Raw genomic sequence first — 21,250 nt, 5'->3', positions numbered from 1 at the left:
CAACATTCCCAATTGCTTCTTCCACATGGATGCAATAGGGAAAATTTTATGGATTGTCTTTCTAATTCGATCCAGCCTAATGTTTCTACTACCCATACAAAATTTGGTTGTTCTTTTCTGATCAGTTTTTGGAGCTTAAACATGCTGATGGATAGACAGTTGCACCTGTCTTTACATGGCTTATTTTCATCATTCCATTTAGCTGGAAAGAATAAAAGATAAGATGTCTATATGAAACTCTCACATAACCAATTTAGCATTTTTTAATCTTCCTAATCAGTAAATCTAAAACAGATTCTTTACCCAAAAGTCTAGCTTGAGACTCATATACAAAAAAGAATTCTACTAAACACACAGGACTCACCCAGTTTGTGTGTGCTCCATAAATTATAGAGGTATATTACTTTCTAACTTCTGCTTCAGGAAGCAGTTTGTGATCTGACATTTAAGGATCAACACTTTGTGATTTGGTTTTGTGTAAATAATTGAATTCTGTACCATATAAAATACCATGTATAATACTGCCAATAAGTCTACTTATATATTATATTGTATATATACACAAATATTGTTTTATTATAATATCTTACCTCTACATAATCTGTAGGAACCAGTCCTCTGTCTCCTTGGCTGTTTTTGCCTTCCAGCCAGCCCCCACCTACATCCTAAAATAATTTTAAATATGGTATGAACAGTTAAATTATAAAAGTAAGAAATTATATATTCAGTTTTTCAGAAATAAAATTATACTGTGTGTTTTACATATTTATTATATCTTCAACAGCCAATTTTAGTTTCTTCCTTCCTGAAAAGCATAATGGTATTTTTCTTTTTCTTTTTTTAGAATAATCAGATTATTTTCATAGGCTAATTTCATCGACATCCATGGCAAACAATATTTGCATACTTAATTCTGACCAAAATATTAGTATTACAAGAAAAAAGTATAATCAATAACATCTGACGGTTCTTGTAGTTTATTTATTATATAATTGCATGCAGAATTTTATAGGAAATCCACAAAATATCATGTAACTCCTCATTTTCCTACCATTTCCTCTATTTTTCGTAACATTAATAATCAAATGACAGAGAAAAATATAGAATACTTCAGAATTTTATTATAATCCTAAAATGTGCTTATAATAATTCCCATCAATTTCTATGAGTCACTCTTAAGTACAGGTATTCAGTTATAACGCAATTCTATTCATTTCTTAATTCTATTTATCAGTAAATATTTGCAGCTTTGAGAAATAGTTGAACGAATTGCCCTGGCGAACTCAGTGCAGTTTGTGGCTCCTATTTACATATGTAAACCTGTATCAAGTAAAGCCCATATTGTTATTAATCTGCATGAGAAAAATAAAAATGTGCAAATACTGTTTCTTTAGATTTTCACGTTTTTTCCCCAATAAAATTAATGAACATTTTCATCATTAAAATTTCAAAATGATTAGTACATATCATTTAGGACATATGATAGTATATATATTTTACCTACTAAAACTGCCTTACCGGATTAGTAATTGTAATAATGTCTCCTTCATTAACAGTTAGCTCATTATTTCCTGGTTCAGCAGCAAAATCATAAATCACCCGAGCCTGTAGGTATGCAGAAAAATTCTATATGAATGACATGTTTAATTCAACCTCATGAAAAAAAAAACATTAATAGGAAATCAAATTGTTCATTAATTAGCATTTTGAAAACCTGTATTCTTAAAATCCAAATAAAATTCAAAGTCCAAAAATATTTTAAATGGAATCAAGTCAGGCAAGCCTGAAAAACCACGTCTCAATATCTCCAAATTTTTTGTTGCATCTTTACATTTTCCTTTGCATAATTAAACACAGCACAAACTAAATTTGTAGAAACAAACACAGAAGTCTATCAAGCCTCTAGGTTTGAAGGATAAATGCTGCATGACATAATGCAGTTATTACTTTCCAAGACTCACAAGGAAGGCATGAAGTCATTCTTTTTCACGTGGATCTGGTGGTCAGAAACATCCTACTTTTACATACGGATATTTCATTAAATCACTAGGTTCAGTAGTAGGAAATCCAGCGCTGCCCTTTTTTTCTGACCCATCACCACTCTTGCTTTAGGACTTTAATAGTCGTCCAATACACATACATTTTCTGAATGAAGCTTTTCTGCTGCTCTATACATATATTTAGCAGAACTTTAGCCAGGGTATCTGACCAACTGATCAACAGGCAAAAATATAAGAGATTAGTTCCTCTTTAGTTATCAACACGGATCTTGATAATAAATACCAGATTTGGTATGCTTATCCAAATTAAATGCATTAAGAGGATGATCGAACAGGATCTACCCAAATGGCACTTTAATACTTTATGAATAAAAGTCATAATACTCAAGGAACAAACTTATACTGGAGGAATATTTGAAAGAAGAGAGCTCTGAACGGTCCAGTGTATCCCAGACAAATAGCAATTAGGAAACCAAAGAAGCAATAATATAAAGTATTTATCTCCTGCCCCAATTTCCTAAAACATATCTCAAAGTTAATATTTTAAGAAACACACTGAATTGTATTCCACTTCCATGTACATCAGCCCCATTTGAACATTATTTTTTTTTTCATTGTATGGTACTGATTTTCAAATTACTTCTGTGGAGCTTATTGAGCCATAGATAGTCAGACTATTTCTTCCAAAAGATACTATAAATGCATATTGTTTTCAAACCTTTTCAGGCTGTGGAAACTTATTTAAAAATCCTGGAATCCCTGATCAAGGGGCAAAGCTTAATGATTGAAAAAAATGGCTCTGCTTATATATAACTCAAGGCAGTGGAATCCCATCAAGTTTTTGAGATTCTGTGAAACATAGTTTGAAAAGAATTGTGTTTTAGATCATTGATTTATACCCTATTATTTACATCCTGCTGTCACTGTACATGGTGCTTTACAACTCACTACCCCAGAAGGTTTTGATGCAAAATTTAACATAAAAGGAAAAACTAAAATGAAAATAAATGAAAATAAATAAAACATGCCTCTTGGTTGCAGCAAAGGGGTCAAATTCCTTTACCACCATCTAACTCTTATCTAGATTGCTGCAACTCAGATACATGCTGTTCTTTCAATGTATTTAAGATTATTACTGGTACAATTATAGTTAGGAAAATGGAAATAAAATTGACATTCAATTGCTTATTACAATATCACATTCAACATTATTTCTGTTGTATCTTTGTTAGCTAGCTGCATAAGAATAAATGTATTTTTCATTAAAGCTGAAATTCATTATGATAAACATTTCAGTCACTTCAGAGATGAACTAATTTTCCCCTGCACAATAAAGTAAATTTCACCAAACACAGCTATACCCATTTAGCAGTAATCTAAACTTAATCTGATATAAATTAGCTCTGAGTCCATCGATGTATATCCTCCTCTAGATGTTGCAAGTGGCCAAATATTAGGTTAAACATCTTTGTTAATTATATCTTCTTTCCCCATATATTAAAATTATGCTACACTCTACAACTTATGCAGTGGTCATATTTCCATGCTTTAAGTGCACATTAAAAGACAGCAGGATAGCAAATATCTTCTTTTGAAATGCTGATGCTACAGACCAAGTACCAATAAAGTTTGTTTCAGTCATGATAAAAACAAAAAGGCATTTTATCACAGGTAAGACAATACAGAATTAAATAAATATCTTTCACTGAAACTCATGAAAGATAATAGAATGCAGATACTAACCAACCAGCCAGGTTTTGACTAAGGAAATGGACATTTAGAAATTATTTTCAAATATACAATGATACTGCTAGAAAGTGCCTTTTAAATCCATTAAAATCAACTTTGTGATATATTCAGGAATACAAATTAAAACATCAGTAATAGGAAGCCCACCACTTCTCAAAAACAAAAAATGGTTCTACAACCAAACATCGTTAGAAAATGTTTTCTTCAATTCATTCAAAATCTGACTTTCTGTAGCTTAAATGTATTATTGGGTATCTTGAAGTCTAGAACAATGTAGAACATGGAGTGACTATCTTCCATATACCTTCAGTTATTTAAAGATTTCTATTATATCCCTTTGTGATATTCTCAAGATCAAACATCCCCAATTATTTCACTCTTTCTATACACTATTAAGTCCTTGATCATCCTCATCACCCTTTCCTGAAGCTGCTAATTTGTTTAAATCCTTCTCAGAGTATCCAATCCTCAAAAAATAGCCTAAATAATGTAGAATAAAGCAAAATACTTTCTAAGATTTGGAAATTAAGCTTGTGCTGATATAGCTTAAATTACATTTGCTTTTTTTTCCAGCCACATCACAACTCAAAAGGAACAGCAATTAACAACTTACTCTAATAACTTTTTCATAAACATGATTAGCAAGCCAAGTATATAAATACTGTAACTGTACATTTTCTTATCCTAATCATTTGTCTCTGTTGAATTTAATAACTATTTGCAGCCCATTTCTCTAACTTATCAATGTCATATTAAAGTTTCTCTTGTAGTTATCCCATACATTTTGTATCATCTACAAATCTGATTAGCATTCTCCTATCTCTTGAACCCTCCACCTTAAAAGAGTTACGGTGAAAGATCAACATTTAAATTATGACAATCCACTCAAAACTGTCTAGTTTGATAAGGAATCAGTAGTAATTTTCTGAATACTATTTTCATGCCTTAACAGTCATGCCATCTATCTTCAATTAACTGATTTGCTAATCAGTGTTCTGGGTACTGTGAAATACTTTCCTGAAATTAAAATATAATGTGTATAGTATTTTCACAATCTCTTCAATCCAAAAATGAGACAATGCTTGATCTGTTAAGATTTGCGCTTAACTAATTACATGAATTTCATGGAACTCCCAGATGAATATCTTTATGATCAGCTATAGAATTTTCCCAGCTATTAATACCAGACAAATGGGTGTGTTAGCTTCCTAAATCCTTCCCCCCTTTTCAAATATAGACACATTCTTCTTCCTCTTCAGGTCATATGGCCTTCTCTTCCCTACAATTTCTTGTAAAGTTTCAGCAAGACCATCGTCTTATTCCTTTAATACTTTTAACACAATTCTATAATTCTTTCTTTGCTTTTTATAAGGAACTGCAGCATCTCCTCTAATTTTAACATATTTATCCAGCTATTCTACAGGGTCTTTTTTTTTCCTATGAAGGCTATGAGACTGTGGTTTGTTTTGTGTTTTTCAGCACCAGATTTCTTTGAAGAGCTAAATCTTCATCTTCTCTATCAACTGAAATCAAGTGACCACTTCAATAATTGAACTGCCTTTTTCTTCAAGAAATACAACAAGCTTGCCTTTGATGAGAGGCATCTCAGCTTGTGGTTAGGCAGGAAGACAAACATGTCCCCAAAATTGCATATACCATTTTCTCTTGTCCAACTTTCAGGATTTCCAGTTAGCTAAGTACAAACCCTTGACTTAGAGGTAAAATCTGTTAGGTATCCTCTCACTCCACAGGCAGAATTCTGACAGCTCTCTCAATTCGCCAGCTCAGTAAGGTTGCTCCTTGAAACACAGAGATGTTTAATATTTCTGGGCTTACTCAATAGGAAGCATTAAGTCACCGATGATAGGTAATCAATAGATTTCAAAACATACCCCTTCCAATCAGCAGCTATTCATTAGATAACTTTTACACTCCTTACAGCTGAGCACACAGTCCCTCTTAATGCCTAGTCACTCTTCTCTTCCTTGTCTCTTCCTTCTATTGACCATGAAAACTTTTATTAGTTTGATCCAGTATAGTGTCCTTTCTTTGATTGGATAAATATTTAAGTTTAAAGCTCTACTGGTGGAATTGCTGAAGCTTTAGAATATAGGTTTCTTAATGAGTAAATTGTAGAGTATTGCTAGAATTAATACTCCAATGTGAAATTATTGCCAGCAGCACATCATAAAGAAAATGCTAGAACAGGGTAATAAAAATGTTTTCCCTTTTACTCAGATATTTGATCCAGCATAAATATAAATTAAGCTATTTTCTTTTGGTTCTATCTCAGTTTTAAATCTATTATATCTGTATTTAGAGGATTTTAGGTTTTCACATTTTGAAATTGGCAACTTGCTATAGTAAACAAATTAGGATTCTTTATATATTCTTTATATTCAGTGCAGGAGAGTATCAGATATTGTAATTGGGCCTACATTTTTCATAATTGATACACAGTCAACATTTCTTGCTTGAATGCTACACAAACCTCATTAAAAGCTTAAGTATTCTATGGACAGTATATATTTATTAATATACAAGCATACCGTGATAAGGAATTAATTATTAGCATATAAAACTTGTCTGATTACTGCTTGAGAGTTTCAGGGATAAACACAAAAGCCACTCCAGTATATAATTAATAGTATCCTATTTCCCTGAAAATAAGACATTCCCTGATAAGCCCAAACAGGCTTTTGAACGTATGCACCAAAATAAGCCTCCCCCTGAAAATAAACGCTCCCCAAAAATATTTAAATGCAGAGCTGGAAATCAGGTAAAACGGCAAGAGGAGCCCATCTTGCTCCATGGACCCCAAAATAATAAGACCTCCCCGAAAATAAGGCCAAGAGTTTATTTCGGGGTTCAAAAAAATATAAGACGGGGTCTTATTTTTGGGAAAACACGGTACTTCTAAGCAGACATAACTCTTTAGTAAACTCTTTAACTGGAAAGTACTTTGAAAATGCATTTTTTCTATATATTATTTATAATACATCTCTAAGAATTGCTAATCTTATATTATTATGGATGGTCACCCAGATGTTTAGATTGTATCTAAACTTCATTTTGTCTACCTATTGAGTCCCTCCCAAAGACCTGGAATAGGCAGTTGTTTTATTTTGTTAAAGGTATCATTATACGACTTTTACAACTGACCAATGGTGATTTTTGTCAATGCTGATAGTGTTCAAGTACTGTTCCAGATGTTTTGGGATTGCACCTAAGGTGTCTATTATTATTGGTACTATTTTTACTTTCTCTTGTCACAGTTGTTCTACTTCTATTTACAGGTCTTTGTATTTTGTCCTTCTCTCCAGTTCTTTCTCTTCTATTATTTCCAGGTACTGCTGCATAATATTTACAGAGTTTGTAAACTAAGCATTTACAAAGGATAGGCAAATTTTGAGTATGTGGCCACGTTTTCCATTTGAAAACATGTCACAAACTCTGTTAGTTTTTCATAAGCTAACTCTGAGCATTGACAAAATAGCTAGTTATAGTGGATATGGCTAGTCATAAAGTATGCATTTACCAGAAGGGCAAACAGGTAAACTCTGTCATTTTTGCTTTAACTTTTTTTTTTTTGATGAATGTGGGTACACTTCTAAACAAAACAGTTGGGCCCTTATTTTTATTATTGAAAAATATTTGAGACTATAAGATCCCAGAGGCATTCTTGCAAATAAAAATATTAGAGGCTGTGCTTTTCTATGGAACGTGTTGGCTTCCTATTTAATTAATATTGATATATCTCTCTATAATGTGTGTATGGGGAGGGAGTTCCCCGCTGACAAGACGACTAGCTGATACCAAGGGAGATATCTGTGGGGCACCATGTGTTTTATGCTATAAACTATGCAGGAACTGTTGTTTAAAGTATTAATGTACTTTGGGAGAATTATTGTTACTATAAAAAAATGGTAAAAATAGTCTTGAATATACAATGACAATGAGAATTGTTTTCCTACCTACGTTTGATATGATTTTTATTTTCTAAATTCCATTGCAGACTTACTGAAATCCATTTCTTCAGCCAATCACGTCACTTAAAACATAAGCAAATGCATACCGATTTGTACCTAATGGAACAAAAAGTAGGTGCCCAAATTTTCATTGTATTCTTCCCTTTTTTTCTCTCTTATAAAGTGGAAATTATTAAGTACTATATGGAAATATTTTATCTGAAGAACTGAATTAAAAAGAACTCAAAATGAAAATCAAATTTGGGAGAACTGGATTCAGCCCCTCATAGTTCACGGTATGCCAAAAGTTCAGAAATGAGACACTGAAGATCTGAGTTTGGACAAAATCCCTGCACTTAGTGTAATCTGTTTTATTATTCACTTTTTTGGGGGGTGGGGGGGAGTGCTGTTGAATCAGTGTTGACTCCTGGTGATTACCTGGACAACTCCCTGCCACTTTACTTGAAAGGTTTTCAGAAGTGCTTTGTTATTATCTCCTTCTTGGGGCTGAGAGTGTGACTGGCCCAAAGTCACCTAGTTGACTTTTTGTCTAAGGCAAGTCTAGAATTCATGGCCTCCTGTTTCTAGCCTGGAGCTTTAACCATTATACCAAACTGGCTCTCCTCCATGTCTTTACTTGCACAACGCATTCACCATCATCCTGGTGTTTGCTTTTGCACAGTAGGACAAAGTCAATCCCACATCAATGCTACAAGCACTGCCAAAGCAATAGCAGAACTGGCTTTTATCATCTTTACTTATGACCCAACTTCCATTTTGGAAGAATTAGCAATAAAATAAGATATTATAACACGTGTGTACTCAGTACTGCAGCATATCCTCAGATGAATATGAATATACAAATACATACTTTTCATATAAAAACCTAAAATGGCTATTCAGTGGCAACATTTATTCTCATTCCAAATGCATTCTCCATTCTCATCCTTTTTACACCACTCATCTACTACATTACCTAAACAACTTAGAAAACCAAGTTCTGAAACCTAGCAGTGTATTTTTAGGAATAAATTTATGAACCTCTGGGCCATCATTTTCTCATTCCATGGATCAACCAGGATTCCAACCTAGTAATTGGGAAATAAAAACAAAACTCCCGTTTTTAAAACTCCTTACTCCTCAGAATTTCAAAATATTTTCAGCCAATCGTTTACAGTTGAGTGTTATATGAATAAAGAATAAATCAGCCTATCATTTGCCTCCAGAAAACTAGTTATATAAAAGATGCCACAAGCCTCTGTTTACAGAATGAAATTGCATTTCATTGGCACAGAGACAATGACCCTTCACTTCCTTTGAACACTGTGTAGTTGCCTATTCCAGATACGGAAATCAGCACTAATTGGACTATTGTTTCAATGGAAACTCCTCAATAGCTTTAGCTTCCAACAGCTGGCAAAGAAAATTCACATTGCACCATAGTAGAAATATAGTTCAAAGTGATACCAGAGCTGAATTTTGTAAAGCATCAAAAATAGCAATACACTTCAAATCTTTTTTTTAAAATAAAAAGTCATGTCTTTGAGAAATAAAAATACTTCTTTAAAGATTGCACAATTTAAGTATTGCACCTTTATGATCAAGATAATTTGTCATGTTTAATATTTTTTAAAAAAACATATTTTTAAAAGCTTTGTTTAAAAATTTAAGCAACTCATTGTTTATAACAAAATCATTTTCAGCTCAATAGGACTGAATCAAGAATATACAAGGCATAAAATGCACCTCAAACTTTGGCTTCTGTTCCAAGTCTATTCTAATTGCGTTCCCCAATTGTTAAATGAGTGCACAGAAATCTCTCTCTCTGTATGTATGTAATGTATGTATGTATGTAATGTATGTATGTATACAGGGCTGAGCACCCAAGATTTCAGCACTAGTTTCTTCCATCTTCACTCTCATGCCCATTTTGAACTGCTTATCTAATGAACTGTTGCATATAATAATAGCCACAAATCAATTCCTTCCTTACAGACATGTACAATAAAAAAGTCTTAATTAATAGACATGATATATGCAAAACAGTAAAGTGTTACTATGAATTTTCAGTAAATGCTGGTACAGCATTTGAAAAATGCTGAAAAATAATTTCCTCTTTAAAGGCATTTTCCTCTTCTATATGCATACATAAGGATATTTCATATTAAACCACACACAACTACTGAATAAATATTTTTAATTTTTGTTATTGGTTTCTTTTCTCTTTTTAAAATATTACACATTTGGATATTTGGACATTAGGCTGAAGGTAGAAAAAAGCAAGAGTCCAATCAACAGGGTAATCAAAAAAAGTGTAGTTGCAAAAGAGAAGTCAATTTATTTACAAGATAGAATAACTGAGTATTCCAAACAGTTTCTTCTGTAAATAATCATAACAAGTCTCAAAATGAAAGGGAAAGAAAACAAAAGGAAATTCAATCTCACCACTGCTCTGAAAATTCTCACTGAAAGAATTTCAAATGTTCTTATTTATATATAAAAGTACTTCAGAAGGGGAAGAGTTGTACAGCGACAGATGAAATAACAGCATTAGTCAACATCAATGCCTTGTGATTCATTTTTGTAAAAAAACTTAGACTTAAGTCATTTTTTCCTTTCCTGCTAGAATGCTGAGCACTGAAAAATAAATGACATACTTCAAAGAACTTGATCCAGTTCTGAAGAAACTGATTAATTAGCCAATTATCAGAAAAGATCACATGAACTCAGAGCCTACAATTTGGCGTGTGTGAATTGTTTTGAAATGAAATAGAAAGAATAGGAATTTTGTCCACAAACAACAGAAAAAAAGGCCAGAAAATTTTGTGCTCGTCTTTCCTTCAGCATAGCCAATAGACATTAGAAACATTTGTTTCCATTTTACATAAATTTCAGTTTGTTCATGTGCAATAGTCAATATTAACTGGAGTCAGTGGCAATAAATACTTTCAAAAACCAGTATGCTTTCACTACACCAAACTGAGGCTGATATATGTATATGTGTATATGTATATTTGTTGTTAATACTTGTTTTGCTAATATCAGTATATTAGCTGAAGTTTATTCACTTCAACCAATTTCTCAATTTCAGTGGATAATAGTAACCAACATGGGAAGTATAGACACTGTAAAAGCATTACTAACTACAATTCTAAACAATAGATCCATGTGATTAAAGAACCTATTTTATTTCACACATGGTTCAGAAATCTTATTGTAAACATGCACTGGTAATTATATTAGTTTTAGGCCTATAGATCAAGAGAACAAGGGTCTCTTCCACTAATAGTCACAAGCTTTTACAGCTGTATTCAAGAGTTAAATTAAGCAAAAATGGTTTTAACTGCCGAATTTAAACATATCTTGCTTTTATTTCCCAGTTCCCACAATAACGTGTTGAGATGTTAATGAGTATTGTCAAAATGTTTTCCTGTAATTAACATTTGCAGCCCTAAAAGCATTAGCCAAGCAAGACCCAATTATACTCACATAAACATCTACAATTTTAGATTTAAAAAAAAAAAAGACCCTGTAATATTTGCATTTGCATCATGGACACAACTGCAGCATGGAACAGACGCACTTTTATTTTTACATCTGGAAAGAAGTACAGTATGGAGGGGTGTGTGCTGAATGTGAACACGCCTACCAAAAGAGCAAGAGAGCCAGCCTAAGCTCTTCTGATATTGTCACAGATCTGCAATTAAAATAACAACACTTGAACTTGAAGGGGGGAAAAAATGCCCAAGGTAGGAAAATAACTAAGTTTATAAGAAGAGGGCAGAGAAGCCTTTGAACTAGGAAACGAAATCTATTTCCCCCCCCCCCCACCCCAGTCCAAAAGTACTCATTTCACTATCAGCTTAAATGAACTTATTTAGTTGGAGAGAATTCTTTTTTTCTCTCCCTAGCACTATTTCAAAGTTTGCGTTCTGCCTTCGGTTGGCTGGCCCCAACCGGAAAACAGGTCCAAGGCCCACGCGGAGGGGAGGGGAGGGGAGGGGGGTCTGCCTGCGCGTGCAATAGCCAAAGGGGCAGAGTACACGAAAGGCGCCAAGATAAAAGGCACAGTTCGGGCTACGTTACCCTCCCTCTCTTTCCTCCCCCCCGCCCCCCAGTTCAGCCGAGGGTCTTTTCCTCAAACACGCCCTTCAGACAAGTATCCCTCATGCCACCGTCCTAGACGGCGCCCACCCACCCCATGAGCGGGAGATGCAACCCAGCCAAACCGCCGCTCTCCCAGCGCGCGAGAGGCATGAACCCCCATCTCCACCAGCCCGTGTAACGCCCGACTTGTTTCAAAACGCAAACAAAACCCGAGGGGGGCGGGGGCGGCCAAGCCAACGTTCCCCAAACCTACAGCGGGCGAGTGGGGGGGGGCAGCCGGAGTGGTCTCCTCACCTTAGTGGCCATGGTGGGCTTTGGCGGCGTGTCTCCCCGCCTTAGGAGAGAGCCTGACTGGCGACTCTGCTTTCAGGCTCCCTCCTACTGGGCCGCGGCGGCGCTGGGGGGAGGAGGAAGGCGGCGGCAGCTCTAGCTCCGTATTCAGGCCAGCCGCCGCCTCCCCTTCCCTTCCTGCCGGACTTCCAAGCCACGAGAAGGCGAGGGAGCTCCTGAACTGGCGGCGAAGCAGAATCCGGGCTGCCGAGCACCGCCTGCGCTTCCTCTCGCCTCCTGCTTCTTCCTGGTCGCTTCGCCCATAGCCAGGGGCGGGGTTTCCACGAAGGCGTCCCGAAACCCAAGCAGGAAAAGGGAGAAAAGGAGCCCGAGCCTCCCAGCTCTTTCCAGCCTGGGTGCACGTGCCCCCCTCCCGGTTCGGCGGTGGGCAATGGGAAGCCGAGGTGAAGCTGCCTCCCAATTCCTCGCACTCCTCGGCATCCCGGGAGCGTCGGCTCCGCCGTTCGTCCGCTAAACTCACAGGCTGCCTTTTTAAAAATAATAGTATTCTGTCAGGGTGGAAAACATTAGGCCAGTGCAAAGGGCGCCGGCTCATCTGCATCCCAGCCCACGGGCGCGAGGGAAGTGGTTGTCCCAAGTTCTTTTGGATGTCAGAAGGAAGCAGTTCTGTCCATTTTGAATTAACGCTCTTAATGGTTTGATACTAGTACTATTAACACGATGACTAACAGCGGTAGGAATCGGGTAGGTGGCCTCCGTTCCATTCCAGCGGGGTAAACTGCAAGAAAACAAGGCACTGAGGAGAGGTGGTAGAAGCTCTGGCCAAGAAGAGCTCCATCTTGCTATGCCCATTTCACTCTTTTTTGAATCAGGAGACACTCCAGAACCCCATTCCTTTCATGTCAGGTGTGGACTATTGTAGTGCATTCCTATGTGAGGCTGCTCTTGGAAGACTGGTTGGAAGCTGCAGATGGTAGCAACTTAGATTGTTACAGGCACATCTTGATATGCTCATGTGATACCTCTGGTTTAGAAGCTGCATTATTACCAATAGCATTTGGGTGCAATTCCAGGTGCTGGTTGTTGTCTAAAGTAACTTGCATGGCAAAAGGGCTAGATAATGGAAGGACGGCTGATCTCTGCATTCTCCAGGTCCCATAGATAAAAAAATATCATCTGATGGGGCTCCTCAATCTTATTTTAAAACGGCCTTTTAAAACCAGTTTTTCTCCTAGGCCTTGGATTAATTAATGGTACTCTTAGTACTGATTAGTCAACAGTATTCTTTTCATATGGGGATATGCCAAGTGTGTAACGCTTCCTTTGATCATTGTTTTTGTCACTAGTTTCTGTAATTTAGAATATTTTTTTCCTGGGCAGCCTTACAAATTTAATAAATTAAAAATTAAAATTGAAACGAAAATATTGCTGTGAGGAAAAGTTGTAACTTTGAAATACACACACACACAAAAACCCTTCCAAAAGTCCTCCAAACAAAATTGTGCATTAAAAGAGATATTTTTAAAAGGCAAAACATTCTCTGTGGATATGTTAAATTGCAGGTAATGCAACTGCAAATAATTGGGGCCATCTGCATGCAATTTTATACAGCTTCTTAATATTCAGAGTACTTCAGTAACTGCTGTCCCAGAAGTATTCAGTATGCAGTATTCAAATTCAAAGCAGGCAAACAATAGTTTCCAGGAAGGATTTATATTATGTGTATACTTTGCTTTTAATTCAGCTTATATAATGGATCACACAATTTGATTCTTGTCTTAAAAGAGCAGGAAATCCCATCACTGATTTTTGGCAATAATGCAGCTAAAATTAGACAGTCAAAGGGTGTTTCTGGGGAATTTGTTAAAACAAAAAGTGAGGATCCACATTGCCCTACCATGTTGAAGATAATTTAATTTTATTTTGAGCTTGAGTTGAGGCTAAAAAAAAGAAGTAAATTAATTATAATATTAGCTTTGTCCAAAATCTATACCACAACAAATAAGCTTAATCCTTAAGGCCATATACAATTCTTTATTCTGTTTAAATATAATAACATACTTATCTTATGAAATCCTTACAAGAGTGAGTGAAATAAAACAGCATTTTTCCTCACTGCAGATATTCAAAGAAATGCTGACAATATTTGCTATTTGCACCATCTAGTGCTTTCCTCTGACTTTCCAAAATCGGAAGACAATTTTATATCATTACAGAATGTAGAATAGCTGTGAAGGAAATGTTCACAGAAAGAGATGTCTATCCTCAAGAGATAGACTAGAATAACAAAGTTGGTACCATGAGAGTAGTCAGATATTACAATAGTCATCATCTCAGATTATATAGATCTGTAGGGCAAAAGAGGATTTACAGGTTATTTTTTTCTGTAATGCATATAATTATTCAAGAAAATATACTATTCAGATATTCCTATCCCACTTCTCTATCATAAAGGATCTTTGATTAACAAAAATAAAAGCCCCAAAGGCAATTGCTGTTCCCTCTGTGATTGTAATATTTAAAGGAGGGGAGGGAGTGAGGATGAGTAAACAAGCAGAAATAGCTGTTTCCACTTTCTCTCTAGGCATTATTGTGATGCTAATGGAAGGTGGGCAAGGAAAAGGAAGAAGTAGAAGCATCTGTGACTTTCCATGGCTTACATGCTTTCGGCTCATTAGCCTGGAATCAGATGGGTGAAGAAGGTATAGAGGAATTAACACTAGACAGCTTCCATCCTTTTCTATTTTGCTGCAGTGCAGGTAGCAGTTTGGTCAATGCCAGTTGTACATTTCTCTCCAAAAATACCAAAATAAACATCTTCAGTATTTGCAAATATGAACCAGCTTTAAGCAAAAAGCCCCTTTCACCATTAAAACGCCTGAAAAACAAAACTTGCCAGAAATGTTCAGCATCACAGAACATGATGGAGTATCATCCTTACGGCTAAATATGCTCATGTCTGTGTGACAGAAATGGAATAGTTGTGTTTCCTCTTCCTGTTTACTTCTTTGGAAAGGGATGGCTGCTGGGCCTAGCCATTCCTTCCATGCACTTGGCATAGGGCGAGTTTCACTAGATAATGTAGAAATTTTAATTCTTTTTTAAAATGTGCCACCCATCTCACTATTGAAACAACTCTTGTTGACTTAGAAACTGATAAAAAGATAAATATAAAAAGAGTTAAAAGTAATAAGACAGAGTAAAAACCAAGAGAAGGGGCAGCAGGAAAGTGGGGTCTTTTACCCTCTTATCTTACCTCTTATTCTCTTATCGGAAATGATCCACATAAATTGAGTAATAAAAAATGCTTCCACTTTTTGTTAAATGATCTTGTGTTTCTTTCAGTCTTTGCTTTATTATAGTTAAGGAAGTGCTTGGATTTCTCTTAATGTTTTTCCTAATACTGTTGGTACTTAAGCATCTTACTCATTTGACTTCATAGAATTAGTAGATTTTCTTCTTCTTCCTTGCATTTTTCCTTCAAGTGCAGAGTCTGGGGTTTTTTTTTTAATCCACCGAGTATTGTTCCGTTGGTTGTGACAGAAATTGATTGACTGGCTTGTCACCTGAGGATGACATCATGGCTGAGAGAGAATGACTCATCCAAAGTCATCTAGTCAGCTTTTATATCTAAGGACTAGAACTCACAAGCTTCTAGTTTATATCCTGGTGCCTTAACCAATAGACCAACTGGTTTTATAGAATTGATGGATGATGGCAGTTAAAACATTTGGTTTAAATGTATACATTTCCAGAGACCTTCTCTTTCTTTCATTTCCTTTCCTTTCATTCATTTCACTTCTATAAACATAGTTATTCTTAAAATTGTTCCCTTAAATCTCCCATTCTGATTTGTGTCAAGTTCTTTGTTAATTTTAAAAATCTAATTAATTAAACATGTGTATTTTAGAAATGTATTGCAATAGCGTAGAATTTTTATTTCTTGAGAGAAGAGCAACAAAACATGATTTACTGAAATTTCAGAGTCTTGTTAGTTTATTTATTCCACAATCATTTGACCCAGTTGAGAGGACTGTGATAATTGGGGCTTCCAACTCTTACACTACATCTTATTCATAATTACTCAGCAGCTCGCTTCTATATCCATAAAAACCCAGTAATGCAGCATATACTGAGATGAACACTCAATGAAATATTTTTAATTTAGCTAAATAAAATAAGCAGTATTTAATCACCCTAAACATGGTACTTTCTGAAAATAAGATAAAACATTGTGCATGATAAGACTTACCTAATAAAAGATAATAGAAAATTAATCAGACCAGCATGGATAATATTTTCACAGTTGCACTGAACTACATTGCTTCATCCTGAATAATCTGAGCAGATTATCTATGCATATCAGATGAAATTCCATTGTTCTTCTCTTTCTTTCTTCCTCATCTGTAGAAATTTAGACATACAAGAGAGGCAATAGCAAAAGAAGAAACTGATCTATTAGTAGTGCACATAAATTAGGCTTAACAATTTTGTCTTATTAAAAAAACTCTTCAAAAGGTAAACATAGTTTATAAAAAAGGATTTTGTTAATTTGGAAAACAAAATTCAAATTTATTAACTTATTTATGAAAACAAAAATAACCAATATTAATTGTTGCTAAGAATCCGTATTTTTATTTCAGGGTGGATTACAATATTCTAGTGTAAACTAAATATCTGAAATAGTCCTGGGGAAGGAAAAGTAGCATACTATTGCTTCATGGATAGTGAAATTGAGGGACTAGTGAGTGTAAGACAATATTATTTCTCCAACAATTAGCCTTGGTAGTACAGTGGTCTAAAGCACCCTGTTATTAAGACCAGCTGCCTGCAATTACTGCAGGTTCGAATCTCGCCAAGGCTCAAGGTTGACTCAGCCTTCCATCCTTTCTAAGGTAGGTAAATTGAGGACCCAGTTGTGGGGGCAATAATCTGACTTTGTATAAATATACAAAAAGAATGAAGGCTATTGCTTAGCGCATTGTAAGCTGCCCTGAGTCTCCGGAGAAGGGCGGCATATAAATCAAATTAAAAAAAAAAAAACCTATCAAACAATCTGAAACCTGCGTAACTTTATACTGATATGCACCTTTTTGTTCTCAGCTATCTCAGAAATGGAAATAATTTGATTTTGTCAGGCCTTTGAGGCAGGCCAGGTGAGGAAATAGATAACACCAAAATGTTAGAAATAAACTTTATTGACATAAGACTATAACAACAATTTAGGAAGCCTGACGGCATTTCCCTTTCTTCAGTCTTAGACTAAAAAGTCAAGACAGGGCAAGGTTGAGTTTCTTTCTCATGCTTTCCTGTTTTCCTGGGCTTAGTCATGCTTTATTAATGATTGCTGCATATTTTCTTCAAGGTCATCTCTGCATTCCTCCATAAGTTTAAGGAAGTGCTGTAAGAATGACACTTCACATAGGACATAAAGCATTTTAGAATGATGACTATTTTCCATTCCAGGCAGGTCCCATTCAGCACTAAAAAGGGGTGGAAGCTCACTGAAGCATTTGTCAAGAGTTAGCAAAGGCAACTGTTTCATGGTCTTTAATACCCAAACTTTTAAAAAATTGGGTAATGAATTGTGTCTTTCTATTCAATACACTTTGGAATTTTCCTGGCGGCATGAAAGAATTAAGGATACAAAGTTTCATTGTGCTCAGGCAATGTAGAGTAATGCTACATCCCCCTTTTGGGGCCAAAGTCAAAACGAGGAAGTTCTTATCAGCTACATTTTTCCAATTGTGAATACTCAGAAAATATTTTACAATTATATTTACAAATATATTTAGTAAGGTTCTACAACAAAAACATTTACCTCTGGGTTTTATCTGATAAAAAAGCTTTTTCTCCAACTTGCATTTCCTATTTGGCCTCATGTGAAAGGAAGCCCAAAAGATATTCTGGATCTTTCTAGAACAAAGAAAGAGAGGGAAATAGTTAATTATATGCAATAGTGACTTTAGTTAAAAAAAAAAAAAACCAAAAACAACAACAACAAAAAAAAGAAGCTTGGCCTAGTCACCATTAAGTACAAAGTGTTTGATTTATTTATTTATTTTGCAACTAAGAATATTGTTTGACAGCAAGAACGTACGAAAATTATAGGAAACCAAAACTGGTTTACTAATCTGAAAAAAAATAAAGAATTTTGTGGCATTATATTGCAAAATTTATAGTTGATAATTATATTAAAATCATCTATTAATCTGGAGCTGATAACTTTACAGAGAATCAATTCTCCTTAATATTCCTGTATTATAAATCAATTCCTATATTTTAGCCACATGAGCTTTAAGCAACATTCAATTTCAAATACATACCATTATTCAATTTCACCTTTTTAAAGAGGGCGGTAGTGGTTTTGTCCTAGTGAAGAAATTGTTTTTTTTTGTTTGTTTTTTTTTTGATTTATATGCCGCCCTTCTCCAGAGACTCAGGGCGGCTTACAATGCGCTAAGCAATTTTTTCCATCCATTCAGGGTAAATTTTAGTCATGGATTTTTTTTAAAGCAACTACCGTATTTTTCAGATTATAAGACACACTGGTATATAAAACGCACCAAGACTTTGAAGAGGTAAGTAAGAAAAAAAACGTTTTTGCCCTCCCCGGCCCCCAGGAGCATTCTGCAGGCCTCCCGAACCCTTAGCATGCTCCATTTTTTGCAAAAATGGGCTCATTTTTTGCCCATTTTTGTGAAAAACGGGGTGCGCAGAGGGTTTGGGAGGCCTGCAGAGTGCTCCTGGGTGATGGGGGAGGGCAAAAATGCCCCATTTTTGCAAAAAAATTGGCCTGTTTTTGCAAAAGGGATGCGCAGAAGGTTTGGGAGGCCTGCAGAGTGCTCCTGGGGGCTGGGGGAGGGCAAAAACTTTTTTTTTCTTACTTATCTCTTCGAAATCTTGGTGCATCTTATAATCCATTTTTCACAAAAATGTGGAGAGCGGGGCAGGGCTTTGGGAGGCCAAAAAAGGCTGTATTCAGTGTATAAGACGCACCAACATTTCCACCCTCTTTTTGAGGGGGGAAGTGCGTCTTATACTCTGAAAAATATGGTACTTGTTCCTTTCAGTTATAAGATTATAAACTTGGATAAGTTTATAAGTTTCTTTAAGTTATAAGTTGACAAAGGCAAGCATTTCTCCATTTTATATCTGTGCAATGTATATAATTTAATTATATGTTGAAACTACAAACAAAAATGATTTTTCTTTATGAAACAATTATTCTGTTCTTTGCAACATATCTTTTAAATAGTTTATGAATGCAGTAGCTCTGGTAAGCCACACTAATGAAAATGACATAAATTTCTATTTCAAAAGTAAATTAACTCTTCCTTTAGAAGATGTAAATAAATAAGTGACTATAAATTATGGTGACTTGTGGCATGGAATTATCTATTCTGTGTTGATTGATAATGAAAACAGAAAATAAAAGATTTAGAAGTGTTAAACTATTGTTTATATCAGACATGTAATTACAGATTTAAAAACTTAAGCAAAGTTGTTTTCATATTTTAAAATTTAATTTTATATAAATTAAATATTTTTCAATGTAACTTTATGATTAAAAATATATTTCTATTTAAATTGAAATTAACCATGGAAAACACATAATTTTGTAAAAATTACATGGAAATAGCAAATTACAAAACTAATGTATTTTAGCAGAAATTTTTCTTAGTATTCTAAACTTTGGTCTGCCATAGCAGGTACAGCCTTGGTACAGCCGTACCAAGCCTATCTTAGCTGTTCTCAGAAAAGTTAAGTGGAGTCAGAACTAATACTTAAGATTGGGGTGAGCAGGAAGTCTCATGACTATAAATTAACCTGTGAAATAGAATAGCAGACAACTTTCAACATACTTTACATCACTATCTCATCAATTGATTAACAGTCTATTATTAATATATCATGTAGATTACCTCTCAACCAAAGAAAAGGTGTGAATGGTGATTTCCCAAAGCAAACTTTTCAAAAAGTGCATGATGTCATGAAGAGGAGAGATTTTAATTGCTCCAATATCTGTTATATAATAATATAACAAGGACCAGCAAATTTTTAAAAAATCCACAATACCAAATTAAAATCAAATAGAAATAAAACACTAGTATAACAAAGACAAAATAAAACATAGATATGTAATATATATTACTGTAATAGTATCTGTGCAAGTGTAAATTTAAAATACTTCAGATTAGGAAGTAAAGTATATGTCATCCAAAAACAAGATAGCTAGTATGTGTTAAATCTAAAGCAATAAATACTAAAAAAATAGTTTTTTATGTAACCAATTATTTTCATTGTTGCAACATAGAAATTGGCTACCGTGCAAGTGGTAAATGGCTTGATATCTTCTACATGATGATTCACATAGAAATTGTTTGATCTTCTTGGAAATATACATATCAGGGGCAGAAGATAAAAGGACCCGATATCCCAATAGAGTTTAAAATGTAGTAATACATGTGAAATGGTTTTGATCTCTTGTCATTAATAGGCAAGTATGCTCAGTTAATGGGGCTTCGGAGTAATGCCTTGCAGTAATGTAAATCATAAAATGTTATGTTTGACTTTGAAAAATACTATTTTCAGCTTTGGGAAAAATTAGATTGTATAGATACCTTGCTTGTTCCAAAGTGCCCCTAGTTTTTCAATTTCTACCATGTCAGCGCAGACCTTTAACTTCAGTCTGAAGCTCTATACCCTGTATTCTTTGGGTGAGCAGAATATAGCAAAATGCCATTACTTAAGGAAAAAAAAATTAAGACTGTTGGCCATGCAGGTACAAAGATAGCCAGGGAAATGATTGAAGCCTGGGAAACTGGCCCCTTGTCAGTCAGCAGGAGTGCTGATTTACCACCAGCTTATCAGGTTCTATGGAACCGAGGGCTTGGCAGCACAAGGAAACAACAGCTAATCACCGGCCTTCAACACACCAATTAACCAATAGGAAGGCACTACATAAATGCAACTCTCAGAATCGGCCAAAACACATATTCCAGTAGAGAGAGATTCCCTTAAGATGGTTCCCTCACAAGTCTGAAAGCTAGGAAGAGTAAACCCCTGGTCCAGATTCGATCTTGCAACAACAACAACAAAAAGCTACATAACTAGTACTTTGCTTCATTTTTC

General features: G+C 35.1%; 1 protein-coding gene and 1 long non-coding RNA gene across 5 annotated transcripts in view; both read right to left on the bottom strand.

Moving 5' to 3' along the window:
- Positions 1–12,741, bottom strand: part of SNX9 (sorting nexin 9) — a 36,352-nt gene extending 23,611 nt beyond the window's left edge. Inside the window, exons 1-3 of one of the 2 annotated variants that reach the window (XM_034428568.3) lie at positions 12,119–12,741; positions 1,519–1,605; positions 591–665 (exon numbers count right to left, since the gene is read on the bottom strand). In XM_034428568.3, coding sequence (XP_034284459.1) covers positions 591–665; positions 1,519–1,605; positions 12,119–12,130 — 174 coding nt within the window. In that variant the 5' untranslated portion in view covers positions 12,131–12,741. The remainder of the gene's footprint in view (positions 1–590; positions 666–1,518; positions 1,606–12,118) is intronic. The other variant, XM_034428569.3, reaches the window with a different exon arrangement.
- A 1,392-nt stretch (positions 12,742–14,133) lies between these two features.
- On the bottom strand, positions 14,134–20,137 carry LOC117672106 (uncharacterized). 3 transcript variants are annotated; one of them, XR_015731433.1, is made up of 3 exons: positions 20,041–20,137; positions 17,937–18,031; positions 14,134–16,519 (listed from the first exon to the last, which is right to left on the bottom strand). It is a non-coding gene; the product is annotated as an uncharacterized LOC117672106 (long non-coding RNA). The 3 variants fall into 3 exon arrangements; XR_004593122.3 differs by lacking the exon at positions 20,041–20,137 and having other exon boundaries at positions 14,134–14,463; positions 15,372–16,519; positions 17,937–18,749; XR_004593121.3 differs by lacking the exon at positions 20,041–20,137 and having other exon boundaries at positions 17,937–18,749.
- Positions 20,138–21,250: the final 1,113 nt, after the last annotated feature.

This window comes from Pantherophis guttatus, chromosome 1 (assembly GCF_059756535.1).
Source record: "Pantherophis guttatus breed Tessera chromosome 1, ASM5975653v1, whole genome shotgun sequence".
NCBI lineage: Eukaryota > Metazoa > Chordata > Lepidosauria > Squamata > Colubridae > Pantherophis > Pantherophis guttatus.
This window is presented reverse-complemented; position numbering and strand designations above follow the sequence as displayed.